The sequence below is a fragment of the Gracilinanus agilis genome, chromosome 1, assembly GCF_016433145.1.
Source record: "Gracilinanus agilis isolate LMUSP501 chromosome 1, AgileGrace, whole genome shotgun sequence".
Lineage (NCBI taxonomy): Eukaryota > Metazoa > Chordata > Mammalia > Didelphimorphia > Didelphidae > Gracilinanus > Gracilinanus agilis.
This window is the reverse complement of record NC_058130.1, coordinates 778,468,473-778,480,484: the sequence shown is the minus strand read 5'-3', so window position 1 is coordinate 778,480,484 and position 12,012 is coordinate 778,468,473. Positions and strand designations below refer to the sequence as shown.

Sequence of the window (12,012 nt, the reverse complement as noted above, 5' to 3'; positions counted from 1 at the left end):
TTGTGGGGAGTACAGTAGCAGAGCTAAGATCCAGACGTGGGCCTAAGGATCTCTGCATCAGGAAGGGGGCTCAGAAATCAGGAAATCCAACTTCTTTATTTGCAAGGAAAGAAACAGGTCCGGAGAGAAGGGACTTGCCCTTGTTGCTGGATCTGAACTTGTATCCTTGGGGGCTGAATTCCACTGCCCAGGGATGCCCCTCCATCTCCTAGTTCTATCCAAGGTGCCTTCACACAGCCCCCTGAAATGCTGGGATCCCTCGTTTGCACAGGAGGAAACTGAGGTCTGACATATCCAGAGTCACACAGCAAGTACCGGTCGGAGATCTGGGGCTGGTCCCACAACCTCTAGCTGAGGCCCCGAGAGAGGGGAAGATAGAAGACCTGCGCCTCCCCCCAATGCTTCCTTCTGAACCTCATCCCGACCTGCTTCCTCTGCTCCCAGGGGCTCCTTAGATTCCCCTCCCACCCCAGAGGCTCCCCCCTTCCCAAGCCTCTGTGACCCACCCCCACCTCCAGCTGCTGGGACGACTGACTGACAGGGTGGCCTTGGGCTGGGGGAGTTGAAGATCACAGAGCAGAGAACAGCTGCCAGCTCCCAGAAGCTGATATCCTTCATGGCCTCTCCAACTGCCTGAGGGGCATTTTCCCAATAAGAAGGGGTTATTGAGGGCCAGACAGGAAAATGGAGGACCCTGCCTGGGTCTCAGTTTCTCCCTCTGTAAAACGGGGGGTTTGGACTCAATGGCCTTTGTTTTTCATTGATACGTGTCTGTGAATGTGTGTAAGGTTTTATCTGGACATTTTCTCGTCTGTAAAACGAGGTTAAGTTGTGTGTGTGTATAGACCTCCCCCTCATAGATATCGTAGCACCCTAAATCCAAAAATAGGCCAAAGAGCCAAATCCCCTCATTTTACAGAGGAGGAAACTGAAGCTGAGCAAAGGAAGTGATTAGCCCAAGGTCACATAGTGCTTCTCTGGCAGGCACATCCACTCCAGATCTAGGGTCCTGAGCTCTCTAAGGTCCTTTTCCTTTCTGATATTCTTAGGTGATCCCGGCCTAGATGTCAATAGTCACTGATCAAGCACCTAGCTTGGGCCAGCAAGCACTGTGCTAAGCCCCTCTGGGCAGAGATAAGAGGAAGTCAATCATTGTTGTTCCCTAGAAGCAGAGACCAAAGGCAAAACGCTGTTTCCTGACCAGATGTAGGCAAGACAAGGGAGGGATTATCTCCCAAGGAAGGCACTAGAGCAGGGGTCGGCAACCGTTTTGGCCGTGAGAGCCATAAACGCCACATTTTTTAAAATGTAATTTCGTGAGAGCCGTACAGTGCTCACAGTGCTGCTCCTGTAACAGCGCCTGAAAAAAAAAATGGACTTTATGGCTCCTGCAGAAAGAGCCATATCTGGCCCTCGAAAGAGCCAGATATGGCTCCAGAGCCATACGTTGCTGACCCCTATACTAGAGCCTCAGGGGTGGTCCAGTCTAACCCCCTCTTCTTGCCATCCCAAACACATATTTACAGACAAAATCCCCATGTCCAGATCCCCCCTCCATGTACAAATCATAATGTCCCAGAACTCCATCAAGTCCAACCCCTTCAGTTTGGAAAGAAATGACTGAACAGACAGCAGCCTCCAAAAGACAGAGAAGAGGAAACTGAGGCTTAGGGAAATGATTGATGTGGCCAAGGTCACGCAGCTAGTAAAGGTTGGAGGCATGATTTGAACTTGGGTCTTCTGGACTCCACGCCCAGCATCTGATTTCTGGCGCTCTCTTGGTGTGTGATTTTGGACAAGTTATGAGCTCCCCCTCTCTGGGCCTCCAGTTCCACTTCACTGTGAAGTACCAGCCTGGGATTGGACTCAAGGGTTCTGGTTCCAAATCCAGGGCTCTTTCCATTCTTCTGGGATGCCTCCTTGCCCTAACCAGCTCCCAAGGCACAGTGTCTGTTCAGAAGTTTTCAGTTATGGCCAACTCTGTATGATGCCATTCGTAGTTTTCTTGGAGAAGATCCTGGAGTGGTTGGCCATTTTCTTTTCCAGCTTATTTTTCAGATGAGGAAACTGAGGCAGAGTAAAGTGACTTAGCCAAGGTCACACAGCTAGGAAGTATCTGAGGCCAAATTTGAACTCAGGGAGATGAGTCTTCTTGACTCCATGCCTGGGGCTTTATCACTTTGCCAAGCCCCTAAAGCACTGCCCCACAGGTTGGTGACTCAGCCACAGAGAAAGCTGGGTGGAGAGTGGATGGACAGGTCCTTGGCTCAACCCCAGAGTTATAGGTTCAAGACCCAGATTGGAGGGTGGGGTGAGGAGAGAGCCGAACAAGTGTAACCCTGGACAGCTGGCATTGCATTCTGGTCCTTGCCACCCTGAGATTTACCAGTAACTAGGACAGCTGCTTCAGGGATGAGGCTAGGGAATTGGGGGCCCCTCCAGAACTCTCCCCACATTTGCCAGGACCCTGAACCCTGGCTGCCCAGAGCGTTCCCTTGCCCTTTACCTCATTCCTAGTCAGCTTCCTCAATGGCCCAGCGCCAGCTGATTTGTGACACAGGTGGGGCAGTGCCAACCATTTCCCTGGCACTGAAGCCCAGCCCATCACCCTACATGAATGGCCCTCCTCTTTGTGCCTACCGTAGGGAACTAGGCAGCTCCTCAGGGCTCCCAGCAGCAGGGGAAAAGGGAAACAGAGCCAGAGATCCTTGTGTTCCTGAGACCACGAGAGCAGGGATGGGCTTCCCAATCCCCCGGGCTTTCAGGTAAAGGGCAGAAAGAAACTCCCAGGGCGGGGCGAGCCGGGTGGTTTAAAAGGGTTTGAGCCAATCAGAGGCCGCCCTGGAGCCCAGCGTGGCTGGTGGATTCAGTTACAGAGCGCAGATCACCCCATATGCTTCATCCTCCGGAGCCGGTGCCTCTGCTTGCCTGCCTGCCTGCCTGCTTGCCTGCCTGCCTGCCGGCCCCTCCATTCATTGGTCCAGAAGGCACTTCTCCCCCCCATCCCACCCCGTGCCAGCTTTGCTTCCGCTCCTGGGCAGCCTCGTGGGACCCTCTGGGAGTGGGCAGAAGGGGAGGAGTGTCTGGGGGCGAGGGGGGCCGAGATGGGACACCCAAGGTGGCTCCTGTGGGTGCTCATCCCTGTGGGGGTAGTGCTGGCTAAGGGGAAGCCTGTGCCAAGGTTCATCTGGAACAACACCTTCTGCCATTTGGCAGTGCCCAGGACAGTGCCCACTTCTCCCCTCCGGACCCTGAGCTTCCTGAGCCCCGGCCCCCAAGGGTTGGCTCTCTTCCATGCCAGCTGGGATGGGCAGGGCCACCTGCTGGAGTGTGCCCATTGGGAGGAAGCTGCCATCGTTCTGCCATATCAGGCTGCATGTGCCCGGGAGAGGGGCAAGAAGACATCCCTTGGCATTTTTGCCCATGCCCTAAGTCCCGGACTGCAGCAGGCCTTGGAAGCCCTCCAGGAGCAGCAAGATGTCTGTGGCAGCAGCTCGGAGGAGGTGCCACCGAGGCCCGGGCAGGAAGCAACCTGGGGGCAGGGGACCAAAGGGCAGGTGGAGGAGGAGGAAGAGCACCTGGCAGCCAGTGGGCACCGGCGGGTGAAGAGGGGCTGGACCATGCCCGGGACACTGTGGTGTGGAGTTGGGAACTCGGCAGGGAACTCCACGGAGCTGGGTAAGAGCTGCTCTTCCACGGGAGTCTTGGGGAGAGGGCAGGCTGCCCCTCTGAAAAGCCCTCCTTAAAGGGAACTCGCGTGTTGTTCTGAGCTTAGACTCTAAGAGGCAAGATGTGGTCGTGGGAAGATCCGTTCATTTAGAGTCCGAGGACCTGGGTTCAAGTCCTGACCTGGCCACTTATGACCTGAGTGGTGCTAAGCCTCAGTTTCCTCCTCTGTAAAATGAGGGGGTTGGATTCCATGGCTTGAGGTTCTGTCCAGTCTAAATCGATGGAGAAGGGATGATTCCACTGTAGTCTGCCCCGAGGAGAGGAACTGGAGTTGGGAGGGGAGTGTTGGGGGGGCCCAGGGATGGCTTCTGCTCTTACCTTGTAGCAGAGGAAGGAATGGGGGCATGGGGTGGCCCCTCATGCCTGCTGAGGGCGTGTGGCCTCCTCCCACAGGCCTCTTCCAGGGGCCAGACCTGTGCTGCCGGGAGCACGACCGCTGTGCCCACAACATCTCCCCCTTTGAGTTTAACTATGGGATTCGGAACTACCGTTTCCACACCATCTCCCACTGCGACTGCGACACCAGGTGAGTGGCCTTGAGCTCGGGGGTGGGTGGAGATGCTCCACTGGCAGAGAGGATGCAGGATCAGGGTTCAGATATCCTTAAGGTGTCCTGGCACCTCTCTGGGCTCCAGCCTGGGGGTGGGGGGCAGGGAGGGAGCCCCCATAGAGGGATCGGCAGTCCAGGACTTGGGCTTTTCCTCCGGGAGTTCTGGCTTCCGTTGCCTTGATCCCACTATGGGAGGGCTGGGGGAGGTTGGCCCTTCACCCAGGGGTCCGTGGGAAGACCTCCGACGGTTGTGAACGTCTCCGTCTCAACACAATTGGTTTGCTTTGAGATCCAGAGTATTTGGGTTTCTGTATTTAAAACTCCTATCCGGTCGGGTCCTTCACCCTCATAGAAATGCCCCCCAAAAAGGCTGAGAACCCCCCCCACTACAGGAGGCTCCTCTGGGCTCTTATCCCCTGCCCTTCTGAGTTTCTGAATTCCTGGGGCAATTGGCTGGGGGCCTCCCCAACTCCCCCCAAATCACAGGATTGCCCCCCAAAATTGCCCCCCCCCCTTTCCAAACCTCCCCTTCCTGTACCACCATGCATGGGCGGAAGGGACCAACCTTTGGGCTTCTGGTACCAGGTTCCAGGGCTGCCTCCAGAGCCAGCAGGATGCCATTTCCAACTTTGTGGGCACCACCTTCTTCAACCTGCTGGAAATTCCCTGCTTTGTGCTGGAGGAGAAGGAGGAGTGCATCCAGTGGTACTGGTGGGGCGGGTAGGTAGCCTCGTGCCAGGCTGGCAGCACCGGCCAGGCTTTCCCGATTCCTTGCTGCTGCCCATCTCTTGCCCGAGGAAAAGGTCCCGGCGGATCCTGGGGGGCCCCACGGGGCGCCTCCTCCCAGAACCCTTCCCCCGCTGATCCCCCTGTTAGCCGGAGGGTCTGGGGCACCCTGGCTGGGCCCTTGGCAGAGCGGGTGAGAGTTTGTGCCTGGAAGTGGGTCTGCCCTCCCAAGGCTCTCTCTGCCTCCTACCTGGGCAGCTGTGAGAGAGCCATTTCCCACCGCAGTTTCGATTTCCTCACCTGTATGATGAGGTCATGTTACTGCCTCCCTGGAGCCTCACAGGATTGCTCTGCTGACACATTGGGGGGAATCTTGACCTCCAGGGAAACAGGTAGTTCTTCCCTCAGCGGCTGTGAGCCTGGGGTGGGGGGCCTTCTTTCCGGGACTGCCTCGGCTTCCCCCTCAGTAAAATGAGGGGCCTGGAACTGGGGAGACTCTCAGGGCTCCCCCCTGGGAGAGAAGGCTGGGAATAGGCGGGAGCCCAGCCCCAAGGGCACCAAACCAGTAAGACAGCATGCTGATGAGCTTCCCCAGGAGGGGAAGGTGTATGGAGGCTCATACACCAGGCTCAAGGTGTATGGAGAACAGCAAGTGACAGAACAGAGGGGGGACCTAGAACAGGGGATGTCAGGGCTGGGAGGGAGCCTAGAACAGGGGATGTCAGGGCTGGGAGGGAGCCTAGAACAGGGGTTGTTAGAGAATGTCAGGTCTGAAGGGACCTAGAACAGGGTATGTCAGGGCTGGGAGGGAGCCTAGAACAGGGGATGTCAGAGGACATCAGGGCTGGAGGGATCTAGAGCAGGGGATGTCAGAGAATGTCAGGTCTGAAGGGACCTAGACCATGTCAGGGCTGAGAGGGAGCCTAGAACAGGGGATGTCAGAGAACATCAGGGCTGGAGGGACCTAGAACAGAGGGTGTCAGGGCTGGGAAGGACCTAGTACAGGGGATGTCAGAGCTGGGAGGGAGCCTAGAATAGGGGATGTCAGGGGTGTTAGGGCTGGGAGGGACCTAGAACAGAGGGTGTCAGGGCTAAGAGGGAGTTCAGAAAAGGGGGTGTCAGGGCTGGGAGGAACCTTAGAACAAGTAACACATAACAAGTCTTTATTGAGCACCTATTGTGTGTTAAGGCATGTAACAGGCCTTTATTAAGCACCTTTTGGCTTTATTGTGTGTTAAGTATGGTGCTATCCTACCTCCCTGGAGATACTCCTCTGAGCTGGGCCTATAGCGTCCCCCAAAGTATAGGCAGAGAATGGTGAGGGCAGAGACTCCAAGTCCCTTCAGTTCCTCAGACCTCAGTTTGTCCCACTCTACAATGGGAAGGCCAACCCAAATGGCCTCTTTGGGCCATTCCAGCCCCAGATCTAGGAGCCTGTGGACCTGTGAGCCATTCCTGCTTTTGCTCCATATCTAGGTGTAAGAAATATGGCCCCATTCCCCGGGCCCGACTTTTGCAACCAAGTCGCTTCAATGTGACTCAGATCCAGCTTAGCCAAGCAGAGAAGCCTTCCCGGAGGAAGCAGCCGAAGCAGAGGCATGGAGGCCAGCATAGGCGGTCCAAGGGGCACAGGTCCCATTTCCAACCTCCCCCCACTCTGTCCAGCAATCTACAGAAAGCAAACATCAGTGCCCAAGCACCATCTCCAACCCTGCCTCATCTGGCTCCCAACTTGGGGAGTCCCCAAGTAGGGACCACCCCAGGAAAGTCAGTGAAGGTGGTCAAGGACCACCATGCTCAGGGGGGATCCCAGGATGGAGGCCAGAGGCCAGGAGGGACACAAGTGTCTGGAGGTCCAACAGAAGGAGCTGCTGAGGGACCATTGAAGGCCCCAACTACTGGAGAAGGAACTCCGAAGCCCACTTTTCACCCAGCTGATAAGACCTACCAAGGTGAGTAGCCTAATAACGGATGAGTTCACTGAAGTGGACATGGTCCTCCAGGCAATGGGGCCAAGACTGGGCTTTCCTGCCCTGACCTTTCTCCTGAGGAACCTAGCAGTGTTGAGTCTTGGTGTGTCTGAGTATGAAAATTATTCTGGGTGTGAACACGGGGCTGTGCCCCCCAGAGGGGTAGTGGCCTGAGAACCAGGCTCTGATGCAAGCTCACGATGGCTTGGGAGATAGAATACTGGTTATCGTTCAGTCATTTTCAGTTGTGTCCCACTCTTTGTGACACCATTTGGGGTTTTCCTGGCAAAGATATTGGAGTGGTTTGCCATTTTCTTCTCCAGTTCATTTTGTAGGTGAGGAAACTAAGAAAGAGTGAAATGACTGGCCCAGGGTCACACAGCTAGTAAGTGTCTGAGGTCAGATTTGAATTTAGGAAGACAAGTTTACTTGACCCCATATCCACTTACCACCTTAGCTGCCCTGATAATTGATGTAAAGGGCTTATTCACCATTGAAACGAACAGCAGCTGTTGTTTCTGATGCATGTGTATTTTCCCTGCATTCCTTCATGTACCCATGAAAGTCTGTGTTTGATGAGGCAGAGAGAGAAGCTGATTTAGGATAGGTTTCCTCACAGGGAATGCTGTCCTGAGTGGGATGGGCCACCTTAGGAGGCAGTGAGCTCCCCTCTCCAGAGAGCTTCCAACAGGGGCTGGAGGACCATTTTTTTTTGTAAATATATATTCTTTTACCAATTACATGTAATAACAATTTTCCACATATGTTTTCTGAAGGTATAGGATCCAAATTGTCTTCCCCCCCTTCCTGGAAATGGCAAGCAATTCAATCTGAGTTATATAGGTATTATCCTATAGAACATCTTTCTATAGGGTTCATTTTTGTAAGAGAATACTCATAAAACCAAAACCCTCAAATAAAGACCCAAATAAACTAATGTGAAGGAGACTATGCTTTGACCTACATTCCAACTCCAACAGTTCTTTCTCTGGAGGTGGTTAGCATTCTTTGTCTTAAGTCCCTCAGAATTGTCCTGGATCCTTGAATTGCTAGGAGTAGTTGATCATTCCACACTATTGCTGTTACTATGTACAATGTTTTCCTGCTTCTGCTCATTTCATTCCACATCAGTTCATAGAGGTCTTTCCAGTTCTTATAGAAATCCATCAATTCATCATTCCTTATAGCACAATAGTCCCACATCACCACCTACATCACCATAATTTGTTCAGTCATCCCCCAATCAAGGACACCCCTCATTTTCTAATTCTTTATTTACCACCCCAAAAAGAGCTGCTAGAAATATTTTTGTACAAGTAGGTCATTTCTCCCCCCCCCTTTTTTTTTTTATCTCTTTGGGAGATAGACCCAGTAGTGGTATTACAGGATCAAAGGGTATGCACTATTTTATAGCCCTTTGGGCAAATTTCCAAATTGCCTGGAGGATCATTTTTGAGATCATTAAAATACCACCTTATGCAAGATAATCTTTCCCAGTCTCCTTCCTGCTAGTGCCACCCCCTCAGAGATTACCCTCCTTTACTACAATCTTGTAGGTGCCCAATTATTTACATGTTTTTTTCCCATTAGAATGGGAGATCTCTGAATGCAGGGCCTGGGTTCTTACCTTTCCTTGTACCCAAGTTCTTAGTGCAATGCAAGGAATACAGTAAGCACTTAACCAATGTTTGTTTTTTTTTTTTTAAAAACCCTTGCCTTCTGTCTTAGAATCAATACTAGGTTCAGTGGATGGAAAGCCAGGCCTAGAGATGGGAGGTCCTGGGTTCAAATCCGACCTTGGACATTTCCTAGCTGTGTAACCCTGGGCGAGTCACTTCACCCCCATTGCCTACCCTTACTGCTCTTCTGCCTTAGAACTAATACACAGTATTGATCCTGAGATGGAAGGTCAGGGTTATAAGAAAAAATAAAATAATAAAAAAGAAATTAAAAAAAGAAGAAGGTTAGGTTTAGGATCTTAGGGTTAGAGCCAGGAGGGACCTTCTTGAGGTCCCCCAGACTGATCTAGGATTTTAGATGCTGAAATGGAGAAGAAGGGACTTGTTGAGACCACACAGGTAGTAAATGAGAGGCAGGATTTGAACTTGGGACTGGTAAGCCCCCAAACCAAGGAGATTTGGACCCCACTGTCGCTGGAATCTTGGGGATTTTTTGTGAGGACATGGCATGTGTAAGCTGGAGGGCACTGAGGCCGGTGGAGTGAAGGGGTGGGTAGAGGTGAGGCTGTGATTCCGTGTGGGTCCAAGGATGTCCTTAAACACTTATAGAGTGTCATAGAGTTGTCATATTCTAGACTCAGACTTGGAAAGGACTTTAGAGGCCATCTAGAACAACCCTTTCATTTGACAAAGAAGGAAAGAGAGGTAAGGTCTCAGTGGCAGTCATTGTTGGAGCTGGGATTGGAACTCAGGTCTCATAGGAGCATAGATTTAGAGGTGGGAGGGCCCTCAGGGGCCACCTAGTACAATCCTCCCATTTTACAAATAAGAAAACTGAGGCCCAAGGAGGTGATTGACTTGCTTAAGGCCATACAGGGAGTGAGTGTTAGAAGGGGTATTTGAACCTAATAGCATTCTCCCTGGGGTTACACGGGCCAACCCATCCTCGCTTTACCGCTGAGGAAACTGAGGCTGGGTAAGTTGAAGTTCCTTGTCCAAGGTCACACAGGTAGTGAGCATCGAAGGTTGGATCAGAACCCCTCTTGCCTTTGACTCTAAGGCTCTTTCTGCTGTAACCATCAGGAATTTGGTTCTCGCCTAGCTGTCTGTGGGTCCGATTCTGCGTGTCCCTAAGCGGGTGTGTGTTTCTAAGAGGTGCCCCCGATGCCCACCCCAAGGGCGCATGCCCAGAGGCTTGTTGGCACGAGCCCAGCCCCTTCCTTGGTCTCTGAGAGGCTACATTTCCCACCTCCAGATTTCTCCAAGACTTGCCAGTGCTACCGAGAACTGGACCGATGTCAGCACAAGATCGAGCCCCGGGAGACCAAGTACCAGCTGCGCAATCCGGGCAGCCACACGCTCTTCCACTGTAACTGTACCAGACGGTGAGCACGGACGGCCCACGTGGGTCCAGGAGGGCAGCCGCTGGAGGAGGGGCAGAAGGGAGGGAGGGAGGGACGAGCAGGAAGGGCTCAGCCCCGGGTGCCCCTGCAGGCTGGCCAAGGTGCTGAGGACCAAGAGCCCCAATGAGGTGGAGGACAAGCTCTGGAACCTGTTGGCATTGACTTGCTTTAAGCTGGAACCCCCCGAGGACTGTGGACCGAGCAGTGGGTGAGTGTCGCGTTCCGTAGAGGACGAGGGACACGGTGCTGAGAACACTGGCCCAGAGTTCAAATCCTTGCTAACATCTGCATGACTCGGCACATCCCTGCCGGTCTCTGCTGCCTGTTTTCCTCTTCTGTAAGAAGCAGAGATTGGACTAGAGCAGGGATTCCCAAAGTGGGCGCCATCGCCCCCTGGTGGGTGCTGCAGTGATCCAGGGAGGCGGTGATGGCCACAGGGGCATTGATCTTTCCTATTAGTTGCTATTAAATTTAAAAAAATGAATTTCCAGGGGGCTGAGGAATATTTTTTCTGGAAAGGGGGCGGGAGGCCAAAAAAGTTTGGGAACCCCTGGGCTAGGCAGACTTTTCTTCCCTCCTTGTCACCCCATTGATGCCTGAGCCTGCAGCACAGCTCTTTGTCCAGCAGGTGGCAGGAGAGACCGCCATGTTTAAGTTGTGACCTTGGCATCAAGGGACAGGATGGTTGGGGTTCTTGGTGCCAGGAATGGGCACCCCAGGGAAGGGGGTGAAGCACATGTGCTGGGAAGATCATGAGACGGGGCAGCAGGCGGCCTGAAGCCTCATCCTTGTTCTTCTACCCATTCCCTCCATGACCTTGGACAATTCACACACCTGTTCTAGGCCCCCTCCAGCTCTGACATACCCTATTCTAGGCCCCTCCAGCTGATACCCCCTGTTCTAGGCCTCTTCCCAGCCCTGACACCCCCTGTTCTAGGCCCCTCCAGCTCTGACACACCCTGTTCTAGGCCCTTCCAGCTCTGACACACCCTATTCTAGGCCCCTCCAGCTCTGACTCCCCTGTTCTAGGCCCCCTCCCAGCCCTGACACCCCCTGTTCTAGGCCCCTCCAGCTGATACCCCCTGTTCTAGGCCCCTCCAGCTCTCTGACACCCCCTGTTCTAGGCCCCTCCAGCTCTCTGACACCCCCTGTTCTGGGCCCCCTCCCAGCCCTGACACTCTGTTCTTAGGGCCCTTTCTCCTAGCTCTGCCATGTTGGGCTTCATCGACACTGGCTGACCCAGTTCCCTCCTCCCCCAGCTGCAGAGGTGGCTCTCGGGCTGTGATGGTCCCTGCCCGGCACCTGCGGCGTCTATGGAAGAAGCAGGCCGGATGGCAGAGCAAGGTGCCAGGGAAGAAGAAGAGAAGGCGGGAGAGGCGGCTGCAGGCCGGGAGGCGGGGGCAGGAGCATGGTGGCACCACGACGCTCTATGACAAGTGCCTCCGGAGGATTTCGGCAGGGCCCCGGGCCGCCCAGTGACAGGGAGGCAGCTGGCGGGATCTAAGGGGCCGGACATGCAGGGGAAGCTCCCTCCTGGGCCCCACGGAGTCCTGAGCATCCCTGGGCCCAGCCTCAACTCCAGCCTGCCCAGGGGGCATTCCTTGCCCATCTGGGCTTTGGCGCTGGCTGGAAGCGGGCCTGCCCCATCCACAATCTTCTACTCAGGACGAACAATAAGAACCAAAGGGCGTTGCTGCCCACCACTGACCAGATTGGGCTGGCACCTTTGGAGATGCCCATGGCCAGCTGGGCAGGGGGCTGACATCACTGTCATCGCTAATGTTGGGGTGAGGGTCATTGTGGCAGCACAGAATGGTCTCAGGGCTGGGAGGCAGGAGACCTGGGTTCTTCTCTGGCTCCACGTGGGATCATGGGCACATTCCTTCGTGTAGGTGGGCCTCAGTTTACCTACCTAGAGTGTGAAGCACTGGATGGTTTGTTACCCTTCCAGGCCT

The 12,012-nt window shown here is 54.1% G+C and overlaps 1 protein-coding gene across 1 annotated transcript in view; it reads left to right on the top strand.

Moving 5' to 3' along the window:
- PLA2G3 (phospholipase A2 group III) overlaps positions 1 to 11,536 on the top strand; it is a 55,532-nt gene extending 43,996 nt beyond the window's left edge. Inside the window, 10 exon segments of the mRNA XM_044685491.1 lie at positions 107 to 223; positions 2,877 to 2,945; positions 2,947 to 3,006; positions 3,009 to 3,678; positions 4,123 to 4,255; positions 4,865 to 4,999; positions 6,482 to 6,957; positions 9,910 to 10,039; positions 10,149 to 10,265; positions 11,317 to 11,536. Of these exon segments, the coding sequence (XP_044541426.1) occupies positions 107 to 223; positions 2,877 to 2,945; positions 2,947 to 3,006; positions 3,009 to 3,678; positions 4,123 to 4,255; positions 4,865 to 4,999; positions 6,482 to 6,957; positions 9,910 to 10,039; positions 10,149 to 10,265; positions 11,317 to 11,536 (2,127 nt within the window).
- The last annotated feature ends 476 nt before the right edge of the window (positions 11,537 to 12,012 follow it).